The sequence below is a fragment of the Oncorhynchus nerka genome, linkage group LG22 (genome assembly GCF_034236695.1).
Source record: "Oncorhynchus nerka isolate Pitt River linkage group LG22, Oner_Uvic_2.0, whole genome shotgun sequence".
Lineage (NCBI taxonomy): Eukaryota > Metazoa > Chordata > Actinopteri > Salmoniformes > Salmonidae > Oncorhynchus > Oncorhynchus nerka.
The window spans coordinates 80,523,108-80,539,206 of NC_088417.1; the positions used below are offsets into that span (position 1 = coordinate 80,523,108).

Sequence of the window (16,099 nt, forward strand, 5' to 3'; positions counted from 1 at the left end):
CTTTGATTTGGTATTATTCACAGGTCCAGATACACCGTATTAAAGATGTATTTCTGTATTTTCTTCCAGTGGAAAATGTCAGCAACATCAACAGCATGTCTGCAGGTGAGGGCATTCAATACTGTTTTGTTGGGTTGTATTGTATATTACATGATGCACATACAGTTGAAGTTGGAAGTCCTGTTCCACTGGATGTCATAAGGTGAAAGCACCAATTTGTAAGTCGCTCTGGATAAGAGCGTCTGCTAAATGACTTAAATGTAATGTAAATGGAAGTTTACATACGATTAGGTTGGGGTCATTAAAACTCGTTTTTCAACCACTCCACAAATTTCTTGTTCACAAACTATAGTTTTGGCAAGTCGGTTAGGACATTTACTTTGTGCATGACACAAGTAATTTTTCCAACAATTGCTTACAGACAGATTATTTCACTTATAATTCATTGTCTCACAATTCCAGTGGGTCAGAAGTTTACATACACTCATTTGACTGTGCCTTTAAACAGCTTGGAAAATTCCAGAAAATGATGTCATGGCTTTAGAAGCTTCTGATAGGCTAATTGACATCATTTGAGTCAATTGGAGGTGTACCTGTGGATGTATTTCAAGGCCTACCTTCAAACTCAGTGTCTCTTTGCTTGACGTCATGGGAAAATCAAAAGAAATCAGCCAAGGCCTCAGAAATAAGATTGTAGACCTCCACAAGTCTGGTTCATCCTTTGGAGCAATTTCCAAACACCTGAAGGTACCATGTTCATCTGTACAAACAATAATACGCAAGTATAAACACCATGGGACCACGCAGCCGTCATACCGCTCAGGAAGGAGACGAGTTCTGTCTCCTAGAGATGAATGTACTTTGGTGCGAAAAGTGCAAATCAATCCCATAACAACAACAAAGGATCTTGTGAAGATGCTGGAGGAAACAGGTACAAAAGTATCGATATCCATAGTAAAACGAGTCCTATATCGACAAAACCTGAAAGGCCACTCAGCAAGGGAGAACCACTGCTCCAAAACCTCCATAAAAAGACAGACTACGGTTTGCATCTGCACATGGGGACAAAGATCGTCGTTTTTGGAGAACTGTCCTCTGGTCTGATGAAACAAAAAATAGGACTGTTTGGTCATAATGACCATCGTTATGTTTGGAGGAAAAAGGGGGAGGCTTGCAAGCCGAAGAACAATTTCCCAAGCGTGAACCACGGGGGTGGCAGCATCATGTTGTGGGGGTGCTTTGCTGCAGGAGGGACTAAAAATTATGTGGATATATTGAAGCAACATCTCAAGACATCAGTCAGGAAATTAAAGCTTGGTCTCAAGTGGGTCTTCCAAGTGGACAATGACCCCAAGAATGCTTCCAAAGTTGTGGCAAAATGGCTTAAGGACAACAAAGTCAAGGTATTGGAGTGGCCATTACAAAGCCCTGACCTCAATCATATAGAAAATTTGTGGGCAGAACTGAAAAAGCGTGTGCGAGCAAGGAGGCCTTCAAACCTGACTCAGTTACACCAGCTCTGTCAGGAAGAATGGGCCAAAATTCACCCAACTTATTGTGGGAAGCTTGTGGATGGCTACCCAAAACGTTTGACCCAAGTTAAACAATTTAAAGTCAATGCTACCAAATACTAATTGAACATATGTAAACTTCTGACCCACTGGGAATGTGATGAAAGAAATAAAAGCTTAAATAAATCATTCTCTCTACTATTATTCTGACGTTTCACATTCTTAAAATAAAGTGGCGATCCTAACTGACCTAAGACGGGGAATTTTTACTAGGATTAAAAGGAATTGTGAAAAACTGAGTTTAAATGTATTTGGCTAAGGTGTATGTAAACCTCTGACTTCAACTGTATATTTGAGTTGTGTACAGGAAATGACTATAATGGAATTGTGCATAGGAAATGACTGTGTATAGGAATTGTTTTAATACTATGTGAGAAAGAAGAATTGGAGTAAGAACTTATATCCTATTAGAATCACTAATGGTTGTTTTGTCACTGCTCCTTTCCTTCTGTAAATGAAGTGGTGTCATATCCTCCGCCTATCTGCAATGGTGCAGTGGAAGGTAGGCATGTCTAACTCCACCACTATCCCACCTGCAAAACCTTCACTGTCTTGAAATACATCTCTCCATATTGATGCATGCTGAAGTCTAATTTCCCATTCAATCCCAACCATAACCCCTCCTGAGTAATATGCTATGTGCTGTTCTGAGAGAGACCACTCTATCCTGCTGTTTAACTGGCTATTTGGGCACTACGTCATCATGTACAGTATGTGAATGACCATAGAGAAGACAGCCATCCTCAGGCTGCTAGCTACGTGGAGTAATACTTTTTTCTCGTGTTGTTTTTCTCCACAGACAGTGTGAAGGCTCAGCTGGCCTCTGATGACCACCTATGTCGCATCTGCATGGACGCTGTGATCGACTGTGTGCTGCTAGAGTGCGGTCACATGGTCACCTGTACCAAATGTGGGATGAGGATGAGCGAGTGCCCCATCTGCAGGCAGTACGTGGTGCGGGCCGTGCACGTCTTCAAGTCTTAACTCTGCCTTGAGCGTGCATGTCAGCCAAGGACATTGAAGCTGTGACGTAGTGTGTGCATATGCTTGAAAACCAGAGGGAGTGTGAATGATTTTGCAAGTTTCCAAGGACTTAATGCTACAGCAGATGTGCACATCCTCCAGTCCAAATGACATGCAGAGCAGACAGCTTCACACAGCCTGACTTTTACTACAGCTACTAGAACTACAAGAGCCCCACAGGAAATTGCTCTGTCGTGTCTGGACCTCCACTGGCTCCAGGACACTGACCTTCTGTCTTTAGTGTGATACACACTGAATTGTTTCACAAATAACTCTCCAATATCTTATTTTACAGTGCTTCATGTCAATTAGTTTTTTACTTTTAATAAACCATGAAGCGGAATTGGTCCCATCAGGGCCGATATACCGAACGGGGACACAGGGCTTGTGCCCCGGGGCCCTGACCTTCCTCAACCAAATTTGTATTATTACATTTTTGGGGTGTTGTGGGTCAGATTGCAAATAGTGTAAAATTGCAGGAAATTAGCTTTAAAACGGCAACATATTCTCTTAGCCTCATGATAAAATGTGTAGAAGGAGGGGGGAGTGCCTTGAGGTTGGTGCCCCAGGGTTCCAAATGCAGTAGACTGGCCCTGGGTCCCATGGATACTTGAATTGGATATGTTTCATGGTGAGTAGGTATTAGGTGATTAAGGTGGAGATCATTATGATATCCCAGGGTTAGAGTCAATATGGTTTACACACTCATACCACACCAGGCTATACTATACGTATCTCCTTCAATGTTCTTTAGTATGTGCAATATTAAAACATAGACTTCTATGTCTGTCTATGACTCTCGTCTGAGAAACTCAACCAGGCTGCATGTCTCTGTGCTGTTCCATTCTATATACACATACACATACACACACATACACAGGGGAGGGTTTTAGGTGCCAAACTTCATACTACAACTACATTACTGATTGCTGTTTCTATGCCAAGTGTCACTCCTCACTTCAGACCATGCATTGTAGATTTGAGCAGCATCCAACCCAATCAATATGTAAACCATCAAGCTCAGTGATTGGTTGAATTGTAGGGAAGCTCTTGAGCCACATGCTATGGGTTATAGGGACTTCAGTTCAAGGCTGTCCAACCCATGTTCTCCTTGCATGTGTTGAATCAGTCACAAGTGATATCACATTATGATTCATATTTATGTTGATGATCTTGTTTGGTTTAGAGAAGGCTCCTGTCTACTGTGGTAACATACCATACACTGTGGCTGGGTCATCCCATGCTTTACGTTCCTATGCTCTTCGTCGGTGTATCTTTTATTAAAGTCTGGCATGACTGACAATGTGTCTGCTACTTAGCTTAATTAAGCAATATCATTCCATTACTTTTCCTAGGTGTGTTGTCCATTGGCTCAGTGTTCACCTCTTGAAGGTGACAGGTGCTAATTCCTCTGTTCTGAGCTCATATTTAAACATCTTTTATCACGTTGTGTATTTGTCTTTTAATATCTCTTTTCAAGAGAAGAAAAGGATGCATAAACTCAGTCTAAGTTGATTTGTTTATACAAATACAACTTCTGTTCTTTCATAAAATTACATTTATTCAAATGTCTATTGAAAAAACAAAGTATCTACTAATGCCTGTAGATCGTTAGACAAAAAGATTATTGCTGTAAAATAATTGCATATGATATGTAAGCTATTGATAAATATATATTTTTCCATTTGCTTTGGATGTCGTAATATCATTTATTAGCATTTGATATTTTAAGAGGTTGAATCATTTTTTTCAGAATGTAAATTCCATTAATTTGATCAAATGAATATGACTCTCCAATCAAAAACAGAGAGATCACTGATCATGACATTTCCCCATTAAAGTTCTCATTTTATTTTGGAGCATTTCTTGTCCTTACCTGCTAGCGGATTCAAAACCTTATGAATATTTGTACAACGCACACGGTAGCGAACACTGTCACTGTGTTTACATGTATGTTTATAATAATGCTGCGATATCGCAGATGTCCCTTGTAGGCAGCTATATGATGTCAAAGTAGGATGAGTTATAGCTATGAGCACTCTATGGAATCCTGGAACTTTGTATTTTGGAATGTTGAACTTTTTATTTTGGTAATTACAAGTATTTAATAGATTTAATAAAATCCTGTACCATATAATAAGCAGAGATCCTGTTGTTTTTAACGCTGCTGTATCCGACCGGTTACCCCAAATCAATTTTTTATCCCCAGTTTAAAGAATGCAAGTTGACAAAATGGCAAACTATTCCAAATGTTGATGTTTAAGGTCTTTATTTCAGAATGTAAAAACCGTGAATAGATAATCCAACATATGACATACTTTAAACATATTTCACAAATGTTTTTGTTTACATATTGCACTCAATGCTTATAAACATGACCAAAAAGATAAATTAAGACGATCGTGGAAACATGACCAAAAATAGAGTTCAGTATTTAGAATGAATTTTTATAACTCAAGTCACAAACAGTTCTCTATACAGTATATACAGTTGAACCAATGACATACTAGTACTAAAATATTTCCCAACTGCACAGGGAAGACATGGTTGGTAGTTAGGCCTGTCCTCATACAAAAAAAGTAGATTTATATACACATTAGGACCCCCCAGTAGCCATACTTTTGTTATTTCCTGTAATTAACACGAGTTAAATACAAACTGGGGAACTGTACGTCAGTGTCTGACAGGTAACTGACTACATTCCTTATATTACACCAGTAGTAAGTAGTGGCTTTACTTGTGTATGCAGGTTATTATTATGCCATATACACATACTATACTGTGTCTGGTTAAAGAGATTCTTCAGTACTTCTGTATACTTTTTAGCCAGTAGCTCTGAAAGTAGTGCTCATAAGATAAAACTGGTCCCCGAAAATGGCATACCACATCATTGCTTTCTCTCTCTATTATGTGTACATCTTGCTAGCTGTCACTCAAGCATTATACGGTTAAGTCTACAACCATTGTATTCGGCGCACGTGACAAATACAATTTGATTGCGAGGGGCTGAAGCCCAAATTGCTAGGGGGCAAGCCCACGTGAGGGGAAAATGGCAGAGCCTACAGTTTCCAGTAAACAGTCACTTTCAAACTAGCGATTTCATGGAACAGTAATTCTGTTCATAGATTATGCATGTATGAACGGCATTGACACATTCAGTCGAAAGTGTGAGGTTTAAAAAAGACTCACTAGTCAGCAAAGTTCAGGAGCATGTCTTTAAAACCTGCATCTATAGGTGTGAGAATCCCTTGTAAAAAATAAATACAATTAAAAACAGCCTAGTATACGGAGACTGATTGACAGTAGACTTTAAATCAGTCTCATGATGCTTCCTCTAGCAAACGGTCACTGGTGCCAACTCACACTGGCTTGATAAACCTGGGAAAGTACAGTAATATAAAACAAATTGTCAATCAGTGGAAATCGATTTTTATAGATATTTAGAAATTGAAGTGGAGTAAAAACAACTGTTCTATGGAAAGGAGAAAGTACCTGTGTACAGACAAATACAAATATCAAAATGAAATAGCAGCACTTAAATAAATACAATATAAAACACCTGCACAGAAAACAAGCTACTGCTCTATTGGCATAAATCTTCAGAGGTTTGAGTCTAAATAGTAAAAAACAAACAGTGAGGCAGATTGACACTTTTCAATCAAAATGGTACATGTAAATCAGTGCATTCAGTACTGCACAAAAGTATGAAACACTTTGATTAAAAAGATTGTTCTAATGCATAAACGGTGCGCTGCAACAAAAGAAAATCATTAACAAAATGAGAAAAACATGACCATTGTGTACACCAGGGGTGGCCTATCATTTTGGCTCCAGGGCCACATCGACTTTTCAAAATTAAACGTTGAGCCGCAAAGATTTATTTTCGGAACGATGTGTTCGTCAAAAGCAAATTTGCAGGTCAGATATTTTTAGATGTTCAAGAGTGGCCTGGAGTGGTTTTTAACCCAAAACAATCATTCCTCATGGAAAGAGAACACCTGCTCTTTCCATGACAGACTGACCAGGTGAATCCCGGTGAAAGCTATGGTCCCTTATTAATGTGATGTTAAATCCACTTCAAACCAGTGTAGATGAAGGGGAGGAGACCCGTTATAAAAGGATTTCTAAGCCTTGCAACAATTGAGACATGTCTTATGTATGTGTGCCATTCAGAAGTGGAATGGGAAGACAAAAGATTTAAGTGCCTTTCAAAAGGTTACGGTAGTAGGAGCCAGGCACACCAGTTTGAGTGAGGCAAGAACTGCAACACTGCTGGGTTTTTCACACGCAACAGTTTCCCGTGTGTATCAAGAATGATCCACCACCCAAAGTACATCCAGCCAACTTGACACAACTGTAGGAAGCATTGGAGAAAACTTGACACCTTGTAGAGTCCCCAACGTAATGAGGCTGTTGAGGGCAAAATGGTGCAACTCCATATTAGGAAGGTGTTCCTAATGTTTTTTTCACTCAGTGTGTGTGTGTGTGTGTGTGTGTGTGTGTACGTACGTACATACATACACTACCGTTCAAAAGTTTGGTGTCACTTAAAAATGTCCTTGTTTTTAAAAACACCAGTCTCAACGTCAACAGTGAAGAGGCGACTCCGGGATACTGCTCTTCTAGGCAGAGTTCCTCTGTCCAGTGTCTGTGATCTGTTGCCCATCTTAACCTTCTTTTTTTTATTGGCCAGTCTGAGATATGGCTTTTTCTTTGCAACTCTGCCAAGAAGGCCAGCATCCTGGAGTCGCCTCTTCACTGTTGACGATGTTTTGCGGGTACTATTTAATGAAGCTGCCAGTTGAGGACGTGTGAGGCGTCTGTTTCACAACCTAGACATTCTTATGTACTTGTCCTCTTGCTCAGTTGTATTTCTTCTTTAAATCAGCACAACAGTTTTCAGCTGTGTTAACATAATTCCATAAGGGTTTTCTAATGATCAATTAGCCTTTTCAAATTATAAACTTGGATTAGCTAACACAACGTGGCATCGTAACACAGGAGTGATGGTTGCTGATAATGGGCCTCTGTACGCCTATGTAGATATTCCATAAACAATCTGCCGTTTCCAGCTACAATAGTCATTTACAACATTAACACTGTCTACACTGCATTTCTGATCAATTTTATGTTATTTTAAACAGACAAAAAAATAGGATTTTCTTTAAAAAATAAGGACATTTTTAAATTACCCCAAACTTTTGAATGGTATTGTGTGTGTATATATATATATATATATATAGTTGAAGTTTACATGCACTTAGGTTGGAGTCATTAAAACTCATTTTTCAACCACTCCACAAATGTCTTTTTAATAAACTGTAATTTTGGCAAGTAGGTTAGGACATCTACTTTGTGCATGATACAAGTCATTTTTCCAACAATTGTTTACAGACAGATTATTTCACTTATAATTCACTGTATCACAAATCCAGTGAGTCAGAAGCTTGGAACATTCCAGAAAATGATGTCATGGCTTTAGAAGCTTCTAATAGGCTAATTTATATCATTTGAGTCAATTGGAGGTGTACCTGTGGATGTATTTCAAGGCCTACCTTCAAACACAGTGCCTCTTTGCTTGACATCATGGGAAAATCAAAAGAAATCAGCCAAGACCTCAGAAAAGAAATTGTAGACCTCCACAAGTCTGGTTCATCCTTGGGAGCAATTTCCAAAGGCCTGAAGGTACCACGTTCATCTGTACAAACAATAGTATGCAAGTATAAACACCATGGGACCATGCAGCCGGCATACCGCTCAGGAAGGAGATGCGTTCTGTCTCCTAGAGATGAACGTACTTTGGTGCGAAAAGTGCCAATCAATCCCAGAACAACAGCAAAGGACCTTGTGAAGATGCTGGAGGAAACAGGTACAAAAGTATCTATATCCACAGTAAAACGAGTCCTATATCGACATAACCTGAAAGGCCGCTCAGCAAGGAAGAAGCCACTGCTCCAAAACCGCCATAAAAAAAGCCAGACTATGGTTTGCAACTGCACATGGGGACAAAGATCGTACTTTTTGGAGAATGAAACAAAAATAGAACAGATTGGCCATAATGACCATCGTTATGTTTGGAGGAAAAAGGGAGAGGCTTGCAAGCTGAAGAACACCATCCCAACCGTGAACCACAAGAGTGGCAGCATCATGTTGCACATGCACATCGCAAAATAGATGGGGTCATGAGGTGGGAAAAGCATGTGGATATATTGAAGCAACATCTCAAGACATCAGTCAGGAAGTTAAAGCTTAGTCGCAAAGGCATCTTCCAAATGGACAATGACCCCAAGTATACTTCCAAAGTTGTGGCAAAATGGCTTAAGGACAACAAAGTCAAGGTATTGGAGTGGCCATCACAAAGCCCTGACCTCAATCCTATAAAAAAATTGTGGGCAGAACTGAAAAAGTGTGTGCGAGCAAGGAGGCCTACAAACCTGACTCAGTCACACCAGCTCTGTCAGGAGGAACAGGACAAAATTCACCCAACTTATTGTGGGAAGCTTGTGGATGGCTACCCGAAACATTTGACCCAAGTTAAACAATTTAAAGGCAAAGCTACCAAATACTAATTGAGTGTATGTAAACTTCTGACCCACTGGGAATGTGATGAAAGAAATAAAAGCTGACATAAATCATTCTCTCGACTACTATTCTGACATTTCACATTCTTAAAATAAAGTGGTGATCCTAACTGACCTAAGACATGGAATTATTACTAGGATTAAATGTCAGGAATTGTGAAAAAAAGTTTACATGTATTTGGCTAAGGTGTATGTAAACTTCCGACTTCAACTGTATGTATGTATGTATGTATGTATGTATGTATGTATGTATGTACGTACGTACAGTGGGGCAAAAAAGTATTTAGTCAGCCACCAATTGTGCAAGTTCTCCCACTTAAAAATATGAGAGAGGCCTGTAATTTTCATCATAGGTACACTTCAACTATGACAAGCAAAATGAGGGAAAAATCCAGAAAATCACGTTGTAGGATTTTTTATGAATTCATTTGCAAATTATGGTGGAAAATAAGTATTTGGTCAAAGTTTATCTCAATACTTTGTTATATACCCTTTGTTGGCAATGACAGAGGTCAAACGTTTTCTGTAAGGTTTTCACACACTGTTGCTGGTATTTTGGCCCATTCCTCCATGCGGATCTCCTCTAGAGCAATGATGTTTTGGGGCTGTTGCTGGGCAACACGGACTTTCCACTCCCTCCAAAGATTTTCTATGGGTTGAGATCTGGAGACTGGCTAGGCCACTCCAGGACCTTGAAATGCTTCTTACGAAGCCACTCCTTCATTGTCTGGGTGGTGTGTTTGGGATCATTGTCATGCTGAAAGACCCAGCCACATTTCATCTTCAATGCCCTTGTTGATGGAAGGAGGTTTTCACTCAAAATCTCACGATACATGGCCCCATTCATTCTTTCCTTTACACGGATCAGTCGTCCTGGTCCCTTTGCAGAAAAACAGCCCCAAAGCATGATGTTTCTACCCCATGCTTCACAGTAGGTATGATATTCTTTGGATGCAACTCAGCATTCTTTGTCCTCCAAACACGACGAGTTGAGTTTTTACCAAAAAGTTATATTTTGGTCATCTGACCATCTGACATTCTCCCAATATTCTTCAATATTCTTCTGGATCATCCAAATGCTCTCTAACAAACTTCAGACGGGCCTGGACATGTACTGGCTTAAGCAGGGGGACACGTCTGGCACTGCAGGATTTGAGTCCCTGGCGCCGTAGTGTGTTACTGATGGTAGGCTTTGTTACTTTGGTCCCAGCTCTCTGCACGTCATTCACTAGGTCCCCCCATGTGGTTCTGGGATTTTTGCTCACCGTTCTTGTGATCATTTTGACCCCACGGGGTGAGATCTTGCGTGGAGCCCCAGATCGAGGGAGATTATCAGTGGTCTTGTATGTCTTCCATTTCCTAATAATTGCTCCCACAGTTGATTTCTTCAAACCAAGCTGCTTACCTATTGCAGATTCAGTCTTCCCAGCCTGGTGCAGGTCTACAATTTTGTTTCTGGTGTCCTTTGACAGCTCTTTGGTCTTGGCCATAGTGGAGTTTGGAGTGTGACTGTTTGAGGTTGTGGACAGGTGTCTTTTATACTGATAACAATTTCAAACAGGTGCCATTAATACAGGTAACGAGTGGAGGACAGAGGAGCCTCTTAAAGAAGGTCTGTGAGAGCCAGAAATCTTGCTTGTTTGTAGCTGACCAAATACTTATTTTCCACCATAATTTGCAAATAAATTCATTACAAAATCCTACAATGTGATTTTCTAGATTTTTTTCCCTCATTTTGTCTGTCATAGTTGGAGTGTACCAATGATGAAAATTACAGGCCTCTCTCATCTTTTTAAGTGGGAGAACTTGCACAATTGGTGGCTGACTAAATACTTTTTTGCCCCACTGTATGTATGTATGTATGTATGTATGTATAGAGTTCACTTGCAGAAAGAAAAAAATAAATACTTCAATATCTTAGCAAAGACAAAGGAAGAAAAAAAAACATGCTCTGTCAAATTTCCAGTACAGCCAGGTGTCCTGCCTTACATATTGAACATCCTGTTTTGGAAAACATTCTTGCTTCTGCAGCACAAGAGCCATTCAATGAGTATCAGGGCAACAGTCACTTTTAAAATGTCTTATGCCATTTCCAATGTAGGTTGTTTTTTTGCACAGAGGTGCGTGAAATACAACACCGTCTCCATGGTGATAACATCACCCTTGCCAGTTCCTTAATCTGACGAGTTTCCTAGCTAGCCAGTGCATACAGTACAGTCTTCGTCAACCTGCTGTTTGTCCACTAGCTGAGTTTCAGCAGTAGTTTCTCCTCTACTAGTTCAAACTGTACACTCACTGACATCTCAGCAATGAATTGCTCGCAGCCCTCTTTGGTCACCTGCTTGCAGTATCGCAAGTCAATATGACAAATGCTTCCACAGCGCTTGAAGTAAGTCAGGGACTGGTCCGTGACTCTGTTGCACACTGCAGAGATCAGGGAGGAGGAAGATACATTATTAGGTTGTTGTAATATGAGACCATTCATCATCTTCAGTTAATACACAAAGATAGGTGCCTCCTATATATACTTGGCCATAACAGTCATTTGTTTTCTAGAATAAAGGCTCCAACCAAAACCTCACCATTGTCATGAGCATATTGAGTGCAGTCAATGGGTGACGGCTTCCCCCATTAACAGTGACTGACAGTGGATAATTAGACAACAGTGGTGCCCTGTCTGTCTGTCCCACATTGACCCAACCTTTAACAGCACTACTCAGGGAGAGGAGAACCATGGGGGTACTTCAGTTATGGTGTTTGGAATGGAGCCTAGTTTTACTCCACCCCATGGCTCCAACTGTGCATCAGAAATAGAGACAATTAAAGCTATTCATACTTTATACTGGTGTTTATGGGGTCGAGATATAACTTTACGAGGCACACATTCATCTCAGTAGGGAACATTTGTTATTCAATAAGACCTATGAAGCAATGAATGAACTTTGCAATGAGAGGTCAATGGCCATGTCCGGATTGTCACCAGTATGTTCTAAATAGTGAATAGTACTGTTAGCAGTGATTACTTTTAGTAGAGACATTCTGACATGGCCAATGTCTATAGTGATAGTAGGCATTGTGACATGGCCTTGTATGCCCCTACCGGAGAGGTTGATGTCAGTGAGCGAGTCTCTGGTGGTGGTCCCTGCAGCGGTCAGGATGTTGACTGACTGGTCAGTGACGTGGTTGCAGTAGCTCAGGTCCAGTCTGGTCAGCTGGGGCATGTAGCGGATGAGGAGGCGCAGAGAGGTGTCCGTGATGTCCAGCCCGGCCAGACGCAGGTCCACCACATTTCGCAGCTTACTCCTGTTGTCCAGCTGACCTAGGGAGGGAGAGAGAGACAAAGATTGAATGCTTGTCAAGTTCATTTTCTTCCTTTTTTAAAGCTTCTTTACTTCTACTAGGAGCAAAATCGAATGCAAGCTTTTCCAGCTGTGTGGCTATAAAGACCGACACAAACATTCAGCAGAGAGCACAGCAAGACCTGACATGGATGGGCTGCAGCAGCCTGACTGGACTGCAAAGCAGATTGACATACTGTTCAATACTTCACACCATGTGTCCAGATGGTCACTAACACAGTGCAGGATGGCGAAAACCTACCTGGTCTGTTGTCTGTGGGGGGTGAGAGCAGATCCCTCATCTGGGCATCTTTGAGACCCTCTACCCACTGGACGTCCAGGGTCCGCAGCAGCGGGCAGCTGGCGGTGCAGAGGGCAGACACAGCCACCCAGGAGCAGCCTGAGAGCAGCAGCATCCGCAGACCTGCAGGGACAACAGTCAGGGGTTAAGAGGGGTCAAACTCAACGACATCGCTCGCTCTCTCAATTCCTACTAAACACACCCTAGCACTGTCAAAATGACCGAAACCAAAACGCCATAATAATACAGAATTGGGTTTGCCTCCCTTGGACAGTCAGTCCTAATTAAGTAACTCAAAACGTGTAACATTATCTGCTGCCCCGTTCAATCCTTTGGGGGGGATCTTAATAGTCTCCAACAGTGCATTAACCTGAGGGTGCAAAATCAAGCAAACAAAAACCATCACTATGTAAATGTAATTACAGTCGCCACATAATTAATTCTAAGAAGAAACAAAGCCAATCGTCAGAAACACTGAGGAACCCCTGGGGATCCCATTATTATGGAGCAGAGTCGCAGCCATACGGCAGCATTCTCTGAAACTTCCAGCTCACCCAACCAATGAAACAAAGACAGCGTTACATTATCACCAAACTAGTCACATTAAATACGTTCCTATGAATGCTCTCAGTACAGAGAAGCACAGTAACCGGCTGCAGTGGTGACATCAGGTTTGCAGTGTGTACCCAGAGCCATGGACAGAGACACAGTATAATGGCTAGGTGTATACTGTATACTGTAGACCGTTCTATTATAAAGCCACAGAGGGATATGCATATTGCCTCAATTACAACACTGCTGGCTGGTGTTTAATATACCTGGCAGCCTGTTGATGAGCCAGCTGAGCTGCTTCTTGGAGATGTTGGTCCAGCTGAGGTCCAGAGCCACAGGCTGTCTGCGGATGATGCCACTCAGCATGAGGGGAGTGATGGACTTACAGCGGTTCAGATCGACCCGCGTCCACAGCCTCTTATCACAGCACCTGAGGAGGTAGGGGCGAAGGTAACTACAAGATCACACAGCCACCATGGCTACAGCTGTGGAAAGACTACACTTGAGGTGAGAGCTCTAGGCTAGAGAGCCTTACAGCTTAGTGTTCATACGGTCTTTCCAATAAACAAGGGCCACTTTGAAAAACACAACCCACTATTCACAAGATTGACTTGTCCAACTTCGTATCAGACGCTTTGGTCTATCAGGCCCTGTCTGGACATGACAGTTCATGTAGCTTTAGTATTCTGATAATGGAGTTCTGATCATGGAATTCCGAACACGTCACGAGTCTACACTTAAATGTGTCCACATTGTGTCCGTTCCTGCACTATAATCAAATGCCAGTGTGCATTTTACAAATGGTGGAATAAGCTAAATATGATAACAACAACAACAGACGGCAGTAGCTAACTACTGTATAGCTAAGTAGCCAGCTAACCTCTGTAGCTAGCAAGCAATGCTGAAGTGATTGCATAACTCTAGCCAAACAAAAGCATTTATGAGGCCAGCAAACACGATCCTCACACGCTAGGAACGCATTTCCTCCAATGTTATAATGATGGCCTTTCTAGGGAGTTTTTCCTAGCCACCATGCTTCTACACCTGCATTGCTTGCTATTTGGGGTTTTAGGCTGGGTTTCGGTACAGCACTTTGAGATATCAGCTGATGTAAGAAGGGCTTTATAAATAAATATAAAAGTGCCTTTCAGTCCCAAAACAAGACTTTTCTAGACACTGATGATGTCGTCCACTGTATGCGCTTTTGGTAGCCTGATTGCGTCTAGATTGAGGACAAATCCGCACACAAGCATCCCTGACCACCTCCTGAAGTGGTCAGACAGATCTGAACAGAATCAGACCAACGTGACTTTTGTGCGTCTAGACCCATGCGATCTTCGTATTCTGATAGCAGAAGTTGCATGTAATTGTCAAGTGTAGACACGACCTCCGATAGCTACAGCTCACCATCTGTTCCAGGTCTTGCAGACACGCATGCAGACACACAGGTCTCTGTGTGCGAGGTGGCTGAACACGACCATCCACACCTCCCTGCGCATCACGTGGGCCTGTCCGTCATCCAGGGGAAGTCTGTCTGGTGGGGGGCTGATGGGAGGCGGCCGGATCACGTGACGCTCCATCTGTACACACTTGGGCGGTGAATGGCAGGGATGGGGGCGTGGGCAAATAGGTGTGATCGGAGGGCTGCGGTTCCACCCCAGGGGCGAGAGCTGGCGGGGCGTCCCATTCACCTCCCGCCCCCTGGGGTGGAGCCAGTCTCCGAGGTCACTGCTGCCGTTGTCGAGTGGCCGTTTAGGCTTAGGCTCCTCCCCGTCACTCTCAGGCTCTGTCTTCATTGGCTTGTGGTTCTGATTGGCCAAGCAGTCCTCTGTCTTCAATGGTCGACGGTTGTGATTGGATAGGCCATCCTCTGTCTTAATTGGCCTGCGGTTATGATTGGTGGGGGAGTCCTCTGTTTTTAGTGGTCTGCGGTTCTGATTGATAGAGGAGTCCTCAGTCTTCAGTGGTCGACGGTTGTTATTGGTTGGGCTGTTCTCCCCCTTCAGTGGTCTGCGGTTCTGATTGGCCAAGCAGTCCTCGGTCTTCTGGATCTCCAGGTTGAGCTCTTTGCTCAGCTCCTTGCTCAGCTCTTTGTTGGGTAGGCGGCGACGCTGGTGTGCCTTCAGCTGGCCAAGTGTCTTGTCTGGGGCATCGCCCCCCTCACTGCTGGGCCCTGCCCGGGGAGAGCTGGAGCAGGACTGGTCACTCTCTCTGGCTGCAGACGTCCGTAGCAGTGGACTCAGCATAGTCTTTACTTTACCATCTTTACTGTCCTCTACACCATCTTTCTCCTCTTCTTCCTCCTCATCATCCTCCTTATCTTCCTCCTCTTCTCTTTTCCCTTTAGCTGCAACCCTGTCCCCTGTGTATCTGTCATCTTCATGGTCTTCGTCCTCATCAACTTTCTCTTGCTTGATGGGCCGTAACAGCTTGGAGGTGAAGGTGTCATCAGGTTTTGGGGGCTTCTTCTGTAAGGGAACATGGGGAGCATATCAATTATTCTGACATTCTTTTGTCATAATCATCTTTACAGTTTTAATTTGCATTTTTATGAAGACCTTATTTATCATATATTTTTCTCCAAACAGTGTTTGTCAAGTAAGTGGACTACAAATTCTCAAATCAAAAGGGTTATTGTTTGGTAATAGAATCTTGACAAAATAAACTCTGGGCCTTATCAAATCTGTCTCTTATCAAATCATGAGGAATGCTCAGTAAAGACAGTCAATATAA

General features: G+C 42.2%; 2 protein-coding genes across 2 annotated transcripts in view; one reads left to right on the forward strand and one right to left on the reverse strand.

The window, feature by feature from the left end:
• LOC115105815 (E3 ubiquitin-protein ligase RNF34-like) overlaps positions 1-4,713 on the forward strand; it is a 28,522-nt gene extending 23,809 nt beyond the window's left edge. The window contains exons 7-9 of the mRNA XM_029628222.2: positions 70-105; positions 2,032-2,073; positions 2,371-4,713. Of these exons, the coding sequence (XP_029484082.1) occupies positions 70-105; positions 2,032-2,073; positions 2,371-2,555 (263 nt within the window). The 3' untranslated portion in view covers positions 2,556-4,713. The remainder of the gene's footprint in view (positions 1-69; positions 106-2,031; positions 2,074-2,370) is intronic.
• Positions 4,714-4,846: 133 nt separating this feature from the next.
• The window catches only part of LOC115105816 (lysine-specific demethylase 2B-like), a 50,865-nt gene continuing 39,612 nt past the window's right edge, over positions 4,847-16,099 (reverse strand). The window contains exons 17-21 of the mRNA XM_065007451.1: positions 14,774-15,834; positions 13,633-13,796; positions 12,776-12,937; positions 12,276-12,494; positions 4,847-11,599 (exon numbers count right to left, since the gene is read on the reverse strand). Coding sequence (XP_064863523.1) covers positions 11,418-11,599; positions 12,276-12,494; positions 12,776-12,937; positions 13,633-13,796; positions 14,774-15,834 — 1,788 coding nt within the window. The 3' untranslated portion in view covers positions 4,847-11,417. The remainder of the gene's footprint in view (positions 11,600-12,275; positions 12,495-12,775; positions 12,938-13,632; positions 13,797-14,773; positions 15,835-16,099) is intronic.